General features: G+C 45.4%; 2 protein-coding genes across 4 annotated transcripts; both read right to left on the bottom strand.

Moving 5' to 3' along the window:
- Positions 1–1,069: 1,069 nt before the first annotated feature.
- LOC120672399 (calmodulin-binding transcription activator 4-like) lies at positions 1,070–7,422 on the bottom strand. Of its 2 annotated transcripts, none has more exons than XM_039952771.1 (11): positions 7,040–7,422; positions 6,352–6,477; positions 6,125–6,240; positions 5,769–5,857; positions 5,049–5,094; positions 4,431–4,893; positions 4,170–4,297; positions 2,926–3,629; positions 2,133–2,679; positions 1,683–2,019; positions 1,070–1,541 (listed from the first exon to the last, which is right to left on the bottom strand). In XM_039952771.1, exons 1-11 carry the CDS (start codon positions 7,050–7,052, stop codon positions 1,537–1,539), a joined length of 2,574 nt encoding a protein of 857 aa, XP_039808705.1. In that variant the 5' UTR covers positions 7,053–7,422; the 3' UTR covers positions 1,070–1,536. The 2 variants fall into 2 exon arrangements, with proteins under 2 accessions (XP_039808705.1, XP_039808706.1); XM_039952772.1 differs by having other exon boundaries at positions 2,926–3,557; positions 7,040–7,398.
- Positions 7,423–14,386: 6,964 nt separating this feature from the next.
- On the bottom strand, positions 14,387–18,432 carry LOC120673833 (CBS domain-containing protein CBSCBSPB1-like). 2 transcript variants are annotated; one of them, XM_039954855.1, is made up of 14 exons: positions 18,068–18,348; positions 17,441–17,609; positions 17,214–17,346; positions 16,962–17,132; positions 16,690–16,768; positions 16,472–16,585; positions 16,318–16,384; positions 16,107–16,212; positions 15,955–16,013; positions 15,535–15,644; positions 15,310–15,443; positions 15,123–15,208; positions 14,933–15,022; positions 14,387–14,852 (listed from the first exon to the last, which is right to left on the bottom strand). In XM_039954855.1, exons 1-14 carry the CDS (start codon positions 18,229–18,231, stop codon positions 14,676–14,678), a joined length of 1,659 nt encoding a protein of 552 aa, XP_039810789.1. In that variant the 5' UTR covers positions 18,232–18,348; the 3' UTR covers positions 14,387–14,675. The 2 variants fall into 2 exon arrangements, with proteins under 2 accessions (XP_039810789.1, XP_039810790.1); XM_039954856.1 differs by having other exon boundaries at positions 14,389–14,852; positions 18,101–18,432.
- Between the last annotated feature and the right edge of the window lie 91 nt (positions 18,433–18,523).

Genomic DNA, 18,523 nt, shown 5'->3' with positions numbered 1-18,523 from the left:
GGCAGCATAGCACGCCTCAACCACTCACACTTAATGCGGGTGGGTGAGGGAGCTTCTAGCGGAAGGCTTGCGTCCGCGTCTGCGTGACACGTGGAGGCTCCGGACCCCTTCCGATCAGCTAGCTGAGCCGAGAGCTCACGGGGGTCCGAATAGGCATGTGGAGGTCCCGGACCCACCTGTGGGGGTTCGGGTCTGCGGGCACAGGTGCTGAGCATTTCCACCTTTGGGACACGTGGTGACACCGGACCCGTCCCCGAGCGGAAAGCGAGTCCGGGACCGTTGGTCCGGTGAGATGGAGTCGGACCCCAGGGGTCCGGCTGCTCAGCTCCTTAGAATGTAGTTACGGATAACTACACGAGTCTTGGCACAGTAGGAGTAGGTACCTAGTTACAGGTTGCAGGGTACCGACACATGGGTCCGAACCGTAAAATGTAAATGACACAGTCAAAGATGGAGATTTTGTTTGACAAAAACACGGGTCTCCGTCGTCCCTCAGCTTGTCGCCCTGAAGTTTCTCACCAGCCGATTATTCTACTTGAAAACTGCCTGTTGGTGTGGCTTTATCTGATGAAATGCCTTTTGCCTGATGTCACGGAGCTTGTTTAATGTGTGGCCTGTAGCATATTGCGACGGTACCTAACTGCTGCAATATGTTAATCGCCCTGAAAGGTCCAAAGTGATGCACTGATTGCTGCTCTTTAAACTAATGCCAGTGGTTACAGGCGCCTAATCCTCTGGTTCCTGCACCTTCAATGGAGCCTGTCAATCGCCTTGTGTTTGTCTTTGTCCAGTGCTTGCACCAGTGGCTCGCACCCTGCGTGATTATTTATTCTATTGGTAGTTGCTTGAGCCATCAGAACTCTGATCAGCGAGAGAAGTTTAGTGCGACGAGTCCTCGTTGATCGTTGCTCCATTTGAAAGCTGATGCCAAAAGCATGAAACCACTGGTGCTGAACTGTTGGCATGTCAGTGTCCTGAAGAACTGGAGTGGGACTAGAGTTTAGCGTATTTAATTCTATTAATCTGCAGCGAGAAATGCAAAGGTGATCATCGTTCATCATTTGACCCCTTGTGTAAAAGAGATGGGAGCATTACTCGTTGGCAAATGGCAACTGAGATTCCATACATGATTCATTGTGCTACAGCAGCTTTGCCCATATTTACTACTAGTACGAAGTTACTGAAAACCTAGTACTCGTGAACACACGGTATATACACGATACATCGAACGAGGTGAGCTTCATCTCACCTCTGTCTAGGCCTAGCCTTTGAGGCTTCTTCATGTACAAAGCCCTTCACCTTTCTCGACTTTCAGCCGAAAGTCAGCTGTTGCACATGACGTTGCTATGTACACACACAGCGTTCAGCATGAATTGGAGACGGTACTCAGGATCCACTGTCCTTCCAGTCACCACAGCTTTACTCTTCACCAACGCAAACTGTTATTCAGATCCTTCAGCACTGGAGATAGAGAATAGTGGGTGGCTTGTGCTTGCTCCATCACTGTAGGCTTAACACAAGCACCACTTTTCATGGTCACCCTGCAATCGGGAAACTCCCTAGTAAGTCGAAATGAACAACAAAGGTACCTTTTCAATTCAAAAATTGTTTCACAGAACTTCTCATGCAAGTTTGTAATGGCCCACCATTAGCGGATTTCAAGCTTGTGACTAGAAATTCACCTTTACTTGTTGGAACCTCTGAAGCATCCTTTGGTATATTCACCTTTGCTTGTTGGTACCTCTGAAGCATCCTTCGGTACTGCTGCATTGCTTTAGGACTCCCGATGATGCATGATACCCTTGAAACAGCTTCATCAACGGCTGTTTCCACTCTTAGCTTCCGGAAAACTTTGGCAACGTCTTCTTCCACCTCTTCGTCAACTGGCATTGCTCCAGAATTGAAGCCCCGCAAACCAACCCCTTTTCGGTACCAGCGAAGCATCAACTTCTCAAGGACACCAACACTTCGAATTAGTTCCTTGTACTTCTTTCTTTCTTGATGAGCTCTCACCCGTGCCTATCAGGATGAAGATAAGAATTAGCCTATCAGATGTACAAAACCTTTTGATGTTTCAACCAAGGTAGTACATATGGTGATTCCTTTGCGCATGTTTTATTGTGCAAAATTACCTGTATCTTGATGACATTTTTCCGCAACTTCAGGAATTCTTTACGTTTTTTATAGCACCTGAAGTTCTTCTGTATCGATAAGGCAGCTTTCTCCAGCATACCATGTGAAACTGCAACTGTCTCATGAACGGACAAGCAGCTGTTCTGAAGAGCCGTCTCTTTCTTTTTCTTAAAGGAAAACACTCTGTACGCAGCTTGTATCCGCGCTGCAGCTTGAACAGCATTTCGGACAGCTCCTAGGGAATCCTTAAGCGCAAGCTGATCATCAGTTCCACCATGCACATGGGTGCTTTTATCTGATATTCTGTCCACAGCACTACGTATTCCACCTCCACTAGCTTTGCCTTCGCACTTTCCATTTTCTTTAGATTCAATAGAATCAAGATGAGTTGTTAATTGTGCTTCTGAAAGGAATGCGGAAAGGCCCTTGAAACCAAAAGCCAAAGCTATTGAAGCAGGTGTTTTGGCAGCGGGATCTTCTGACGTCGGATGTGAAAGTGCACCAGCTGCAGCCCCAGCAGTAAGAAGAGCCACAACCATATCCTCCCTATTTTTTTTATATTTATGACAAAGTCAGGAGAAACACACAGATTAGAGAAAGCCATAATACAAGACATGGACTGCATAGATTATGCAAGGAATATTTTGTGTCCGGTTGCAAAAATAAAAAGGTTCCTGGGAATTGATACATTGGAGGTAAACAGCACGAAAAATGTAACCAGCAAGATACTCTCGAAACTTGACCATAAAAAAATAGCACTATACCACATATGATCTAAGGAATTTAGCATACCTGCCAAATCTTGCAGCCCAATGTAGAGCAGTCCATCCATTTGGATCACGGTAGTTTATAGGCACTCCAGAACTAAGCAGTGGCTTCAAAGCTAAGTCATATCCCAAGGCTGCAATTGTATGTATAACACCGTGATATTGCTTAGGAAGCAAATGATCTCCATCACTATTCTGTTCACATCTGGATGACAGCCACTGCTTAAACTTGTCATTAAGCAATACTTCCATGACACTATGTAATGTCTTCTCAGGGTCTAGCTGCTCATATGTCTTCCTCATAATATCCATTTGGTTAACTAGGGATCCACAGCCAGGATTTGGGAGTTGTGGGCTAAATTGTGAAAATACGTCACAATCATGACCATCAAAAAGGATCTGCACATAATTGATCAGCAACAATAGCTCATCATTACTATTGGCAGGTGTCTTATGGACTTTGATATCTTGTGCTTCATTGCACGGTTTCTCATTTCCATCAATCATGCTCTTGGTAGGCTTCTCGTGGAATTCAAATTCCCATGCTTCACTGCAGGGTTTCCCGTTCCCATCAATCAAGCACATGGTCACTTTTCCAGCATTAAGGCATGGAGTGTGGCAACGGATGGCACCTTGCTGGATAATTTCCACAGGTACCTTAACATCACCAAACAGCATTGCCAATGAGCTATGAGAAGGATTGCAAAGGAAGTCTCCTAAAACAATAACCTGCACCAAATTTACATAAGTCTCCAGCCAGTGTAGTAATATCACTGCAAAAATAGTCTTAATGCAGGTTTGCCGCCCTAAGTAACAAATTCTTTTTCATGTCCTTGAAGACCATAGAATAACTTCGGCGTCAAGCACACTAAGATCATGATAGTTTTTATATAGTATTACCCTGTCCAATTCTAAAAGCAAGCCATCTTTTACTTCAGCACACTTCTCTAAATGTAAGTCGTTATAGGATTGTACCTACTTGTCCCTCACTTTTTCTTCTTATGCCCCTGCTAATTAAGTGCTATCACTCTTATGAATAAATGATGTATCCGTTCTAATGTACCATAATCGCAATACCCAATAAGGTTCTTAATTCCTTTGTACAAGTCTGAAACAACATATATTTTTCAATCAGAGTATACAAATACCACATGATGATGCATGACAAATGACAGAATTTTTCAATATCTTGCCAATAGAAAAGAAGAAAGAAGGATTGCATGTTGCAGTGTGTAATCTAGAATATCAGCTTATAGTTCCATATGTCACCTTTGTAATTTCAGAAGAAAATGCCGATTCTGGAGAAACCTCATGGATATCGAACCATTGGTTTTCGGTTAGTGCCATAGAAGCTGGATGCAGAATTGCCTCAAGTTGATCCTCCTCCAACCATGTGTCTGATTATCAAGAAATAAATGCAAAAGCTACCAATTTTAAGAAAGATTCCAACTATCTCTCAGCCAGTTCTTAGCAATGAAAGAATCAGAATGCATGGACATGGTATTTTTCTAGCATATGAGATTACTTCACCTGAATTTTTTAACACATCGATAGCACTGGGACATGGGTCTGTTCGAGTTTCTTTGGTATGATCTCCACTAAAGCCCAGTACATTAAAGATGTCCTCAAAATTTGCAGAACTGTCTGGCTCCCCAGTCTGAATCCCAGGGAAAATAACATGCTCATTATTTGTTGGAACTTCTTCAGCTATAACATATGAATCTTCTTTGTCTTCCAGACTCAGCTGCATTTCAAGTTTCCGCAAGGCTGCTTTATGTTGAATCCAATCAGATCCACTTCTACCATTGGATTCATTGTTTATGGTCACAGTTCGGGAACTAACTTCTTCTGCAGATCCTGGACTGGATGAATTGGGACATGGTAAAACTAACTGGCTTGTCCAACCGGGTGAACTGTGTACTTCAGCTCTGCTAGCACTGCCATTCTGATTCGACGTTGAAGAATCATTTCGTGCTGATACTGAAATGCTGCCCTGGTAAGCAATCAACAAATTAAGGTGAGACACGGCACAAACCAAAGTTCAAAGATGCAATCTTGTCTGGCTAGTAGTTGCCAGAAACGTCCTAATTGTTAATCATCCAAATTGCATATTTTCATTGCCAAAAAAAGAGAGAAAAGGAGTCAAACCTCTAGAACATCTCTATAGTGGACAAGAACAATGTGTTCATAAGCCCTGCAAAGATGAATTGCTCTTATCAAGAGGCAAATTGATTTACATACTGGCCAATGAGTTTCAACAAAATAGAAGGAGCAGATCATAATCAAAAGTAGAAGTCATATGTCATAACAACTCAGGTATAATACCATCATTTCAGCACTGTATTATGACTGGTACACTGCCATCAGCGCCTGGAATTTGTTAGTTCCGTAAATGCAACAGCTGGCTGGCACATCCTAATGAATGGAGGTTTTAGATTTTCAAAAACACAATCTCCACATCATTTTGCAGCAGCCACAAAAGTGTAAAAAAACTGGTATAATATTTCTTTTTGAAAACTGAACTGGTATAATATTTTATAAATCATAACGGTTTTACAAGGACATGCATGATGGTTTCTTCAATAAAATGGACTCAGGGCAATCTCTAGCTCTTGGGAATCTCAGATGTACAAGTCAACTAAGCCATTGGCATGAATAAATTGTGAATGTAAGTTAATGCAAAACATATAAGACACGAATAGTACTTTGCGTAGTTATGAAAAATGTAGATACTGCATGTAGTTATGAAAACGAGATGGTCGTATATTCCTCCATAAGTGAAAAGACCCAGAGGGTAAGAAACATTTTTATGAAGACTTTCAGAACCAGAAAGAACACGAAGAGAAAAGCGACTAAATAATTTCTTACGGATCAAGCATCCAATATATCCGCCTCTGAAATGTGGGATTTTTGTCTCCACGAGCATAGTAGCAATTCAGCGCATCCATGTTATCAACCTGAAATTTCCAGCATCAAAACAGAAATGGTCTTAGCTAGACATTTTAGTATGGAAGTGCTTATTGCCTGCCTAATTCATTTCTAACCACAAACCTATTCCCCGCCTCATTCAGAACCACAAACATCTATCAGTAACCTATCAGCTTATCAAGCTGATTACTCCTGAACATACCATGACTAGTAAAACATAACTATTAATTTTATGAAAGATCTTTAACCTAGACATGACCATTAGTTTGTGTTCAACAAAAGATAAATGAACGGACCTTGAGGCGCTCATGGGCTTCACTAATGGTCTTCCCATTCTTCTTCTTTTGCCATTCGAAACCATCGTTTCGGAAGTACCGAAGTACTCTTCGGTTGAAAAGAAACCAAGAACCACCTGCAGTATCGGGAACCGGGATTGGTTCGATGAATCACATTCAGGATTAAAGCAACCAAGCGCAGGCTTTGATCATATTTACAGGCTAAAACCAAAGGATGCATTTATTACTCGGTGGCTTCTGTGGGGGATTATGTGAGACCGTGAACAGCTCATGATTCCGTAGTATCTGCAGAACTTCTTGAGGCTTCAGCCAGCGGGTCTTCACTACCTGTTGTAGCTTGTGTATGTCCAAGCCTGGAACAGTAAAACCATAGGCAAAATTTGCTGATAAGATATTGGAAATGACAGCACGCCATACGCAAAGCAACTAAATGCTACACATAGAGGCGTCATTAAGACTACAGTCCAATTTGGTACATTAATTGATGGACAAATTCATAACCCTAAATCCCATCGCTACTCCATAATGGCTACTTAACAACAGAGGCGCCCGCCACTGAAGTGAGCGTGAGAAGTCCATCCCAAAACCACCCCCGTGGTCCCTCATAAATAAAAGAAATAGAAAAAAAAATTATGTTTTCACAGCAACTACACTTGATATCATCGTCCGTCAAGAGCTCGACTTGCTAAAAGCCATATATATTATGATGAGTTGTAGCATTCCGCTCCTGCTAATAGCAGAGCAACAAAACCCAAGATAAATCGGTAGCATTTTTTGGGGCCTGGCTCAATCTCTCCCTTCCCCCATCTCCTCTTCCAACATCGGTTCTTCAGGCCCGAAATCGCACTCGAGGATCGCTCAAAAGCATCGAAAGACTGCAACTTCGAAGCGAGGCGCCACGGGATTTGGCCTTACCTTGCTGCTGCATCGCGCGCTGGCCCGACGAGTCCGCGCCCCCGCCCCCGCCCCCAGCGAATCTAACAAGAACTCGCGGCGGTTCGGAAACCTGTGGCGCCTCCTCGCTTGTTCGTCAAGTCGCAGTCGCCGAGTGGCAGTGCCGCCTGCCAGCGATTAGTTCCCGCGACGCGCAAACTTATTGTTCGTCCCGCGACCGATTGACGGGGAGAGTGACCGGGGGCAGAGCAAGAACCAACGATGAACACGTGAGCCGGCGCAGGAAAGGGGGTAAAGTGCCCGGCAGATTCCTCCCTCCCCTTGCGCAACGCGGCGGTTGCTAAACATGGGGGGATTTCTTTTTAGCGGAGGCGGATAACTAAAGCATCGATCTGCTGGAGGTGGTTACACTAAGCACGCTGTCACACACGTCCCCTTCTGAACGACATAATAATTGCTGGTCGCCTGCTCCAGCTTGGGTTTGGTGGTGACGTACGGGCATGTTTTAGTGAAATTTGGCCCTGTTTGGACTCGTAAACAAAAAAAATGTGACATCGAATATTTAGACATATGTATGGAGTATTAAATGAAGTCTATTTACAAACCTTTTTGCATGGATGTGCTGTAAATCGCGAGACGAATCTAATGAGGCTACTTAATCCATAATTTGCAACAGTGATGCTACAGTAACCATCAGCTGATTATTAATTAATCATGGATTAATTAGTATCATTAGATTCGTCTCGTGATTTACAACCCATCTGTGAAAAAAAATTTGTAAATAGACTTCACTTAGTACTTTAAATTAGTAAGATTCTATCGCAAAAAAAATTCGTTTCATCTAAACAAGGCCTTTATATGCAGGTGTTATCCGGTGCACGATTTGATGTCTTAATCAGCGAACGGCATTAGCCCTTCAGGGCGCGTTTAGTTCCTCCAAATTTTTGGGGAAAATTATTGTAGCAATTTTCAACCGAATGTTAGGAGGGCTAAATATAATCTAATTGTAAATCTAATTACACAGATGGACGGAAAATCGCGAGACGAATCTATTAAACCTAATTAATCCGTCATTAGAGATTGATTACTTACACGGATGGACGAGAAATCGCGAGACGAATCTATTAAACCTAATTAATCCGTCATTAGAGATTGATTACTGTAGTACGACATTTTCTAATCATTTGCATAATTAGGTTCATTAGATTCGTCTCGCGATTTTGCCCGGGGTTGTGGAATGAGTTTTGTCAGTTATCCACATTTAACACTCCTAATTAGTAGTTAAACATTTGAAGTTACTGTATGAAGCGTCCCCTCATAAGAGAGAACTTAAATGTGATACAAACATCAGTCCCAGGAGGCTGATGCCACATTTATTACATCAGATGGTCCATTACCGTACAAACCTCCGAGGAGGACACTCGATACAGATGATACTAACAAGTAACCAAGCTACAACATAACACCAGACCGCAACCCATATGGGGTCTAGCTCGGGCTCAGAGTACTGCGTCAGCGAAAACATCTCGAACAGGGCCGGTTCCACAAGCAAGGTTGGGTGTAGAACGATAACCCTACTCGGCGTCGTCTGGTACGAAGTCTGGGTCTTCCTCTGAAAAAAGTAAGAATGGGGTGAGTACAAACGTACTTAGCAAGTCCAACCACACCCACGGAGGGGGTTATATCAGAATAATATGCGCTGGTAAATCAAGGGTGAGGTTACGGTATAATTTGCGGAAAGCTAAGTTTTATGCAGGGGTTTGTTTAGCTAAAAACATTTTAGAAATCAATTTTTATATTGAGTAACACGGGGTTCAAGTTTTAAACTGCTACCGGACTCCCGTCCAACGTAGCACACGGCACAACTGCCGGACACAATTCCAAAACAACTCACGCTAATCCATCCCCAAAGAAACACTAGTTATGTGACCACACCGTAACTCGCCCAATACCGTGGGCACGGCTATTCGAATAGCTTTTAACTCTGCAGAGATGTGCAACATTACCCACAAGCGGGTACCACAACACAAGCACCGAAGTGTCGGTGTAGATCCCGACATAGCCATTATCCATCTTAGCTAAACCTGACTAGCCATCACGGGATGCACCAAGGGGTCATCGACCGTTCACTTAGGTATAACCGGGCATAAGTCACTCGGGGCTTATACCTTCTCCTTAGTCACCCGTTGCTCTCAGCTCTCCTGATGGATATCAAATTAACTAGTGGGATTTATGCTAAGCCGTTGCCCATTCAACGGTCGAGTGGTTTGCACGAGAGTGGAGTTAGGTGAGATGACACACCAACTCGGTCCTTAGACACGACAAGATGGATATCTCCCTTCTTTGCCCTGCCACAATGGCACGAGCACACCAAATGACAAATCCATAGAAATGCCATCCATCCCGTCTAAACTTCCTTTACAAAAACACCACATTTATCACATCCCACATACGCACACATTTTCTTTATAAAAAATAAATCATATTATGAGTAAAGTCCTAAGCATTCTAATATCGATTAACGTCCGAGCAAAAATCAGACATTAATCTAGGTGGTCAAGGAATGGTCATCACAAATCAAGGAGTGGCTATCCAACCATATTTTTATGCAAGCAAAACATATGCAATTTTATAAAGCAGGCTATTGGGTTGTGTTTATAAAAACTAGGACAGAAACATGCATCAAAGGATGGGATTGAACTTGCCGTCTTCAAAGCCTTCTGGGATGTCCTGTTCTTCGGGCTCGGGGTCGCAGAACGGGTCCTCGTTCACCTGCTCACAGTACTGCTCGTTGACGGGCTCTCCTTCGTTCACTCCGTGGTCTACAGCGCACACAAACAAGCACACAATCAATACTCAGAAGATAAAGATCTATCGTTGAGCTCGAATCGGGAACACATAAGATATGGAGTACGGAGTAATATTTTTGGGTGGATTCTTAATGGCATGGCCGAAACTAGGTTAAGAAAGGCGTGGTAGAGTTTCGGGTTGATCAGAGTTCGTTTGGTGCATGAAATGATAGGTTAATCAAAGGTTTAGGGGTTAAATAAAGGTCCAGGGGGCTATTTATAATTAAATTTAAGAAGGCAGCGGCTTGGTTTGTATTCTAGAAATTATTTGGGTTATTCTAAAAGATTCAGGGGTTTATTTGTAATTATGTTTATATGGGAGGAGGGTTTATTTCGAAATACATTAAAGAGAAGGGTTTTATTTGCAAACATGTTAAAAGGTGGAAGGATTTTTGAGTAAATAGAGGAAGGGCCAGGGGGTTATGGGCAAAACACCCTGTCTTCTCCCTCCCCTCGCGCTGGGAAACAGGGGAGGGGGCGGCGCGTCGCCGGCGGTGCCGATTCCGGCGGCCAGGGCCTCGGGGGCGGCTCCGGGGTGAGAGGAAAGGGAGAGGGGGCCATGCGGGGTCGATCCCCGGCCGCAGCTCGGGCGGAGGCAGCCCGGGTCGGCCCGGTCGCGGCGGGGTGCGGTAACGGGGCGGTGGCGGCGGTGGGTCGACGGCTCGGAGTCACGGCGGCGGCCGGAGATGAGGGGAAAAGGGGCAGCGGGGTGCAGGGGTTCGATTCCCCTGCTCACCTTGCCCTGAGGCGCGGCGAGGAGGCGGGGCAACGGGAGAGGGCGGCGGCGGTGCTGATGGCGCGTGGCGGCGGCGCTGGCGCTGGGGAGGAGGCTAGGGCGGTGGGCTTGAGGTGTGGTGCTGCGGAGCGGCGCCGGGGGGCCTTTTATAGGTGCGGAAAGGCGGTGAGGGTTGGGCGGGGCGCGGGCGGAGGACGGCGGGCGGTGCGGCCGAGTTAAGGGCGTCACGACGCGGCGGCGCTGGCGGCGAGGCAGCACGGCGATGACGGGACGCGTCGGGCAGGCTGGTGCTGTGCGACGTCAATGGCGAGCTGTGGCGAGGCGAGTGCCGGCGATGTGACGCCTCGGGCAGGCGGCGCTGTGTGGCGTCAACGGCGGCAGTGGGCGAGCGGGGCCGGGCGGTCGGCGAGCGGTGTGGCTTTGCGTGAGCGTGTGCGCTGAGGCGGGTCACGGGGGTGCAGGGTGAGCGGGCGGGGTACGGGGTGCAGGGCGAGCGGGACCGGCGGCGTGGGCGCGCACACAGCTCGGGTCGTCGCGGTGTGGCGCGTGCGCATGCGTGGTCGCGCGGGCGGAGCGGGGAGCGCGCGCGGCGGGGTGGCGCACGGGCCGGTGGTGAGCCTGAGCGCGTGTGCGTGCGTGCGTGCGCGCGCGACGCGGCGGCGCTGGAGCGGGCCGAGCAGGAGGCGAGAGAGAGGAGGGGGGCCGGCCAAGCGGAGCAGAGCGGCCGAGCAGGGAGGGGCGGCGTGGTCGGGCCACGCGACAGAGGAGGGAGAGAAAAGAGGAAGGAGGGAGGAAAAGAAAAGAAGAAAAGGAAAAAGGAAAATGGGAGAGAGAAAAAGAAAAGGAGGGGAGAGAGAGAAGAGAAGAGAGAGATGGGACGGGATTCGCGGCGCCGACCGCGGCCGGTCGCGCAAGCGCACCGGTCGCACGTGGCGTGCGGGATGAGGGCTAAAAGGGAGATGGGACAGCGGGAGATTTAGATACCAGGCTCGGTTCCTCGGGGTATCGGGAGATTGGGCAGAACAGGGAAAGTTCCCGAAAAAATTAGGGTTAGGGTTTTAGGGAAAAACTTGAGCTCAACGACGGAAACTCGATTTTGAAACTGATTTGACTTAGCGAATTTTGGGATGTTACACTGTAGTGCACGAAATTTTTTGGAAACTAAACGGGCCCAGTTTATTGACAGTGTAATCAAGTACTTGTAGTATACTAAAGCTTGTAAAAAAAATAGTAGCATACGAAAGTGGTGGCGATGGCGGGTAAAGTTGCGTTTGACTCTCGAGGCATCAATATATGTATCATGTTTGGTTTGGGGTGAAAAAAATTTGGTGGATTTTTTTGTAGCTTTGACTACTAATTAGAGGTATTAAATAAAGTCTAACTATAAAACCATCTCTGCAACTATGGTATAGTTACTGTATCTAATGAGTCATTTGACCGTACGATTAGAGGATGATTAGAGTATGATTACTATAGCATTACTGTATCTAATCATTATCGAATTAGGTTCATTAGATTCGGCTCGCAAATTTACACCTATATATGAAAAGATTTTACAAATAAACTTCATTTGATACGCCGTCTATGTAAGATTCATTCGCAAAAAATATCGCAGTTTTCAAACCAAACACGGTTAATGATTTCAATTCACACGGGAGCATGCACTTGCCACTTGGTGATGTTTCAGCATATCCCTCCTCGTTGCAAACGTAGCCGGACTCCGTCTCTCTGATGTGCAGTAGACTCTGCTAGTGGTCTGGGGGGGCTGGCTGTCACATCGAAACCGCGCGCGGACTTGCCGGAACTAGTTGTTTCTGTCAAGTCTGAACTCGATCCCACGTCCGAACTGGGTGTGTTTAGATACACGAAAAAAGGTGGATGGAAAAATCACATTAGACACAGTAGTTTATTGTAGCATTTTTCGTTTGTTTGTGGTAAATATTGTCCTACCATGACCTAACTAGGCTCAAAAGATTCATCTCGCAACGTACATCAAAACTATGCAATTAGTTTTTTTATTTATCTATATTTAATACTCCATGTATGGATCATTTGTTATATTTAATGTTTCGATGTGATTTTGATGTGATGAAAAACATGAAAAGTTGGGAGGAGTTTGGAGTATCTAAACACACCCCTACTTGTTCCCACACACATTCATCAAGTTCCGACCAAGTCGGTCTCTAGGTTTGGCATTTATCTGCCTGTTGGTTTCTCAACTTGCAATGCAAGTCCAATATATTCAATTCACAGGTCGATCGGTCTCAACGACAATTCCTCAGTTTCAAATTGTAAATCATTGTAATTTTTCTGTGTGCAAAACAGTTCAATTTTTAATTAAATTTATACAATAAAGTGTTAATATTTATGATACCAAATAGATATCACATTATATTTTTATAGTATATCTATTTGGTGCTATAATTTTTTTAATCTTTTTTATAATTTTAATTCAAATATAAAATAGTTTGACTTCCTTACAATATGAAACGGAGGCAGTAGTACTTTGCTGACTTGCCCTTGATTGGGTGATTCCGTTCCGACCAAGTCGCTCTTGGCATCTCCGCGTCATCGCTACTACACTAGCTTTACGCTAAAGCAGAATACTGATGAATCTTGCCCACTTGGTCACCCTTTATTTTACCTTGCCCCTGCACTGCAGACTGTGCCGGCAGTACGCTTTACTTGCACTTGGTTTTCTTGGCCATCCATCTCTCAATTGAGTCAATTATCAGAGCATCGCTCTCTAAGTTATTACTTGGGAGCCTGCTGCATAAAAACCCCTTTACATATATATTTTTCACTATCCAATAATTTTTCTATATCTTGTGTACACTTAGAAAACCATTTTCCTTATATATTTTTACCTAGTGAGAAGTGTGGAATGGAGGGTGACTACATTTGGATAACCCCTTAGAGAAGTTGTTGGAGGGTATTTTTTTCATCAAATTTCTATTCCTAATAATGGAGAAAGATATAGAGAGTCTCTTAGAGTTGCTCTCGTACACAATGCATATCTGATATCTATCCTGTCCATCCGATGGTTAATTTTTTTTTCACCTACTCGTGTTTCTTTGAATTCCACCAATAATTCCCCGGCACTGCACGCACGAATCCTCTCTTCAACAGGAACAGATGGTGAGCAGCTTGGGATCGAAGGGCCAAGCGGGCACATTATTCAATTCAGACAAGGGTTTTGACTGATTAATTTCGTTGCTGGATGTCGTCCGAGCGATCGATCGATGTGCACTGCATGTGCCTAGCTGCCGCACGTTGGCATGCCATGCAGCACCATGCACATGCCTGCGGACCAGCCAGCCAGCCAGGCAGCTAGGGCTGCAGCAGGACGACGACATACTGGCATATATAGGGGCGATCGGAATTCAAGGCAAGGGTAAAACACACTGCAGCCGCAGCATGCAATGTAGATTGTCGAACGATCGCCCAGTCGCCAACTAGCATAGTAGTACGTAGTATATAGCTCTTACTTGGCTGGCATCTCATGATGATGGGTTGGTCCTACTTGGGCTGTCATTGGTCAGCACAATGTAGATAGTACAAAGGATGTGTGCTTGATAGCAGAGGCCCAGTTGCTGTACAGCTCATGCGACTTCAGGCCCGTCTCAGAGTTCCCCATCTACAATTGCTACAAGTCAGCCAGATGCGACTGAATTTGAAGTCAGGCTCAACAGAACTCAGATTGTGCAGCCGAAGGAGCACTTGCCACAGGAAGGTCAACCAGAATTTAATCAAACAGATGTCTTCATATGCAACAATCCTCCGGAAACAGCACAAATGAAGGCATAATCATGCTTCTCTGTTGTATACTGATCATTTGATTTATGATACAAATACAATCGCGACACTGACAGCCATGGTAATCATGGAGATTTCCAACCACCAATACTTTGACCAACACCGTGTAGACGCATGCGGGCGGTCATCCACTGCCGTGAAGTTTTATTACAGTTTTTTCTTTCTTTTCTCCTCGCAAGAATTAATTACACACCCAACATTTTCTTGTATCACGAAGATGACTGGAACATGCTCCCTGTCGTGCTTGCCTCGAAGCTTAACCCGCTCGTTTCAGGTAAGCCATAACCCCAAGCCCTGCAACTAGAGCCGCTCCGGCGGCGACAGCGCTGTACGCGGAGGCCCAAGCATCCTTTCTAGCGTACTCAAAATCTGAAGAACCGCCACCTCTCTTCCGACGGCCAACACCAACATAATCCAAGTGCAACCTCAAACTCTGCAAGAGAAGCCTAGATGAGCATCCTTGGCAGGAAGAATAATCATCTACTCATCTTTGCTAGAAGAATAGGAAATTACCTTCCAACCAATCTGTCTTGCGTGGTCAACAGCAGCTATAAGGTCACTGTCTGATGAAAGTATGACCTTATCATGATCCTCATCTTCATACTGTGAAGTGGTTCCGCAAATGAATAAAAACTTACAAATTTGAAATAGCGGTATGGGTATGGTTACATATTGACATAGGCATGTAGATTCAGCAAATTACCAAAATTTGCGGAAGGTTTTTTCTATCAATGTCATCGCCGACCCTCTGAAGAATGCTGGTTATCAGGTCTGTCAAGCTGCTCGTTTCTGACATTCGAAAGGCATGAAGTTCAGAATGTAATTTAAATCACTGAGACAAAATGATTATTAAAACCATATCACGTGAAGTAACATAAGGATATATATACCGCAGTTAAATCTGTGCATCCTGCCTTGCTTGTCCTGAATCTTGAACCCAAAAGTGCTTGATAAACCAGAAGCTGGAAAAAAGGCAGATCTTCCTATATCTGCTGCCTCAGATGCCACTTTTGTTGATCCTTCACTGAGAAAATGCAAGGTAAACTAGTCAGTAGTCATGTGGAAGACACCAGAGCCATCAGAATGTAAGATTGGGATGAAAGGGCAATTCTGACCTCCTGGAGTCATCATCATCATCTAGAGGTCCAATGGACATTGCTGAATCCCAGAACCTCTGCATCATGGCAGATGTCGCCTCAGATCCAGCTGCTCCGGTGTTCCCGACCTAAACACAAAAAAGTAATAACTAATAAGGCATTCAAGCATGATCCGTTGAGTAGACATCCACTAATATAACAGTCGTGTAACTTGTATTGCAGTATACAGAAAGTCAGTATAGTTACTTCTACATTGCAGTGCATAACAATTAATATGAATTGCACTAAAGTAACATATTTTATTTTGCAAACTGAACAGCTGAGTTTTGAGGGCACTATCATACAGTAAAAATGGCTTCTAATCTCAAACCCAAAAGCATGAGCATAGGAAACACAGATGTTCTGGACTAGATCCAAGCAGAAGAAGTTGCCACTCACCGTTGCAATTGCAGCATGAGTTATGTGAAGAACATCAACAACAGTCACAACATTTCCATCTGGATAAAGACAACATGTCATACACATTTAACAGTTTTACAAAAGATATCATTATCAGCTGAATTTAACCCATTCATGGTTCACAGACATACCCCTGTCTAGAACAGGCAAATGTAAGAATTTCCCATCATGCATTGTGTGAAGAGCATCAAGGATTGGGGTGTCAACTGTGGCACATTCAGGACTCTGTGTCATGACCTGTTGAAAGGAATTTCAAACATGGTTGCGGTTAGTAAAGAAGAAGGTGCAGAATAACAAAATATGACCGGAAAGTAATGCAAAGATAATTATACTGAGACTTGCCTTCTCAACTGTGGTGGACTCAGGAGGAAGATTTTGGGCGATAACACGCATCAATATATCTCTAGAGCTGTCATAGAAAACAAAGCAAGGCTTTTAGTTTGAAGCAGATGTAGAAATAGCTGTTACTATAATTAGATTGATAGAAGGAACTCACGTCAAAATTCCTCCAGGTTTATTTTCAATTGCTACAACAGCTGAACTCACTTTTAATTCCAGCATCTTCTTTGATGCTGTCAACACCGTGTCTGTTGGTGCAACAGTGACCACTCTAAGCAATCAAGATCAAGAAATAAGTTGTTCTGAACTGGCACTTATATATTATTTGAATGCTCAAGAAGGCACTTAATTTGAAAAAGAAAGGATATTACCTACTTTGAATTCTCAGAGATAATGGTAGACAGCGCTGGCCGAAACATCCGTTCTCGAAGAGTTTCGATAAAATTGTTAGGGCCTGCAAAATAAATAGAGAAAGGATTAAAGTGGAACACTGCCAAAGCCATTAAGGCAAATTTTATACATAACACAGGTGGTCAATACAGGTAAAACATAAAAGAGAAGGGTGGGGTGAAGCTGAATGCATAATTACTTCTTTTTTATAAAAAGAATGAAGATGAAAAGGGGCAGGGAAAATGTCAATTACTGACCAGATCCAGCTGTTCCCCAATGCTTTTCTACACCCTCAACAGCAGCGGCAATTGCTTTTCCTTTCTCTGCCGCCCTTTCCATCCGTGCAATAGCATCATACAGGCACTTGGCAATGTCCAGCAGTGCAATGACTTCACCATTCTCCACAACAGGCAGATGTCTAAACTTACCTGGAACCAAAAGGACAATTTTCAGGCAACATTAAGATATTGCAGGTAAGGTACGCAAAAAATGTCAGAGCATTCACATACCTTGCACCATCTTCTGCAATGCCTCGACTGCAAGCGTGTCTGCGAGCACAAATACAGGGTTTCTGGTCATGACCTTCGAGACTGGTGTCTCTTCCATCTTCAATCCACGAGCAATGACCCTTGTGGTTATGTCCTGGTCAGCATTGCCAAACGACAGCATACAGTGAGAAATCAAGAATCTCTGACGCAGCAAAGACATGAAAAGTGAAGCGGCGCATATTCCTCACCTTGTCAGTGAGGATCCCGCAGAGCAAAGCATTGGAGTCAGTCAGCAACACGGCATCGACCCTGCGTGAGGCCATCCTCCGACAAGCCTCGTGCATGGTTGTGTTATCCGGTATCGTCAGCGCCTTGGACAATCTCAGCCTTTTCACGGTTCTCTCGCCAGTCAGTGACCTAAAAACGCATTACATGAGGTGGCATTTTTCAGATATAAATCCCATAACTTGTGCACAAAGCTCTATCCATCTCACAGCAGAAACAATTGTTGACCAATCCGAGTACAGCAGCAATCAAGGTCGTTTTGTAGCCAAGCTATTGCTTCTAGTTAAAATGTGTATAGTTTACGTTACACAAAATTCCAAAAGCAGAGGCATGTTGTAACAGCTGGATGGGATCCAGCACTTTCTATTGCAACTGAAAGGAATCGTTAGGCTGAAAAGTACCAATCTCTCGACTCCTGACCAAATCCAGGCTACAGGAGCTCCTAGGCTGCAAGCGAAGCGAGACATGGAAGCTACTCCAGCTAATCAATCGCGCGACGCGAGGGTCGGACCGAACGCTCCTCCACACCCAACCACAGAGAGACACGGAAGCTACGGCCAAAAATCTGGAGCACCCAAATGAGCACGTACGGGGAGTTGGCCCGGGAGATGGAGGCGGAGGACCTCCTGGAGGCGGCGCCGTCGTGGCCGTGGCCGTTCTCGGCGGGCGGGAGCCTCCTCCTGGAGGCGGCGGCGGAGGATATGGTCCTCCGGCCGGGGCCGCCGTGCCCGGCCGCCCCCGCGCCGCCGTCCATCCTCCCACCGCGCGCCGCCCACCGGGGGAAGGCGAGGGGCCTCCGATCGGCGACGGCGCTGATCCGCAGGCGGGGGGCGGCGGCGGGGTGCGGTGCCTCCTCCCCCGAATCGGGAGCTCCCGCAAGATGGGGGTGGAGACCGGAGACGGAAGCGAAGGTCGCGGCCTGCGGCTGAGGTTTTCTCGGCCAATGGAATTTCTCCGAATTACCCTTCCCTTTCTTTTTTTTTTCCCAGCTCGGGTGGCTGCTGGCTCCTGGCTCCCGTGTTGATGCGCGCAAAAGGGTTGGATCC

Source organism: Panicum virgatum, chromosome 5N (assembly GCF_016808335.1).
Source record: "Panicum virgatum strain AP13 chromosome 5N, P.virgatum_v5, whole genome shotgun sequence".
NCBI classification, from domain to species: Eukaryota; Viridiplantae; Streptophyta; class Magnoliopsida; order Poales; family Poaceae; genus Panicum; species Panicum virgatum.
Note: the sequence above shows the minus strand (reverse complement) of the source record. Positions and strands in the feature narration are given on the sequence as shown.

Excerpts from the sequence above, each read along its gene's own strand:
- LOC120672399 (XM_039952771.1), bottom strand. Across the intron at positions 5,095-5,768 it reads ATATATTGGATGCTTGATCC|GGCTTATGAACACATTGTTC; the intron begins GTAAGAAATTAT and ends TCATCTTTGCAG. Across the intron at positions 2,680-2,925 it reads TGGGCTGCAAGATTTGGCAG|GGAGGATATGGTTGTGGCTC; the intron begins GTATGCTAAATT and ends TAAAAAAAATAG.
- LOC120673833 (XM_039954855.1), bottom strand. The coding sequence starts at position 18,231 with ATGGACGGCGGCGCGGGGGCGGCCGGGCACGGCGGCCCCGGCCGGAGG. Across the intron at positions 16,385-16,471 it reads AAACCTGGAGGAATTTTGAC|CTCTAGAGATATATTGATGC; the intron begins GTGAGTTCCTTC and ends TTTCTATGACAG. Across the intron at positions 15,023-15,122 it reads AAAACCTTCCGCAAATTTTG|TATGAAGATGAGGATCATGA; the intron begins GTAATTTGCTGA and ends ACCACTTCACAG.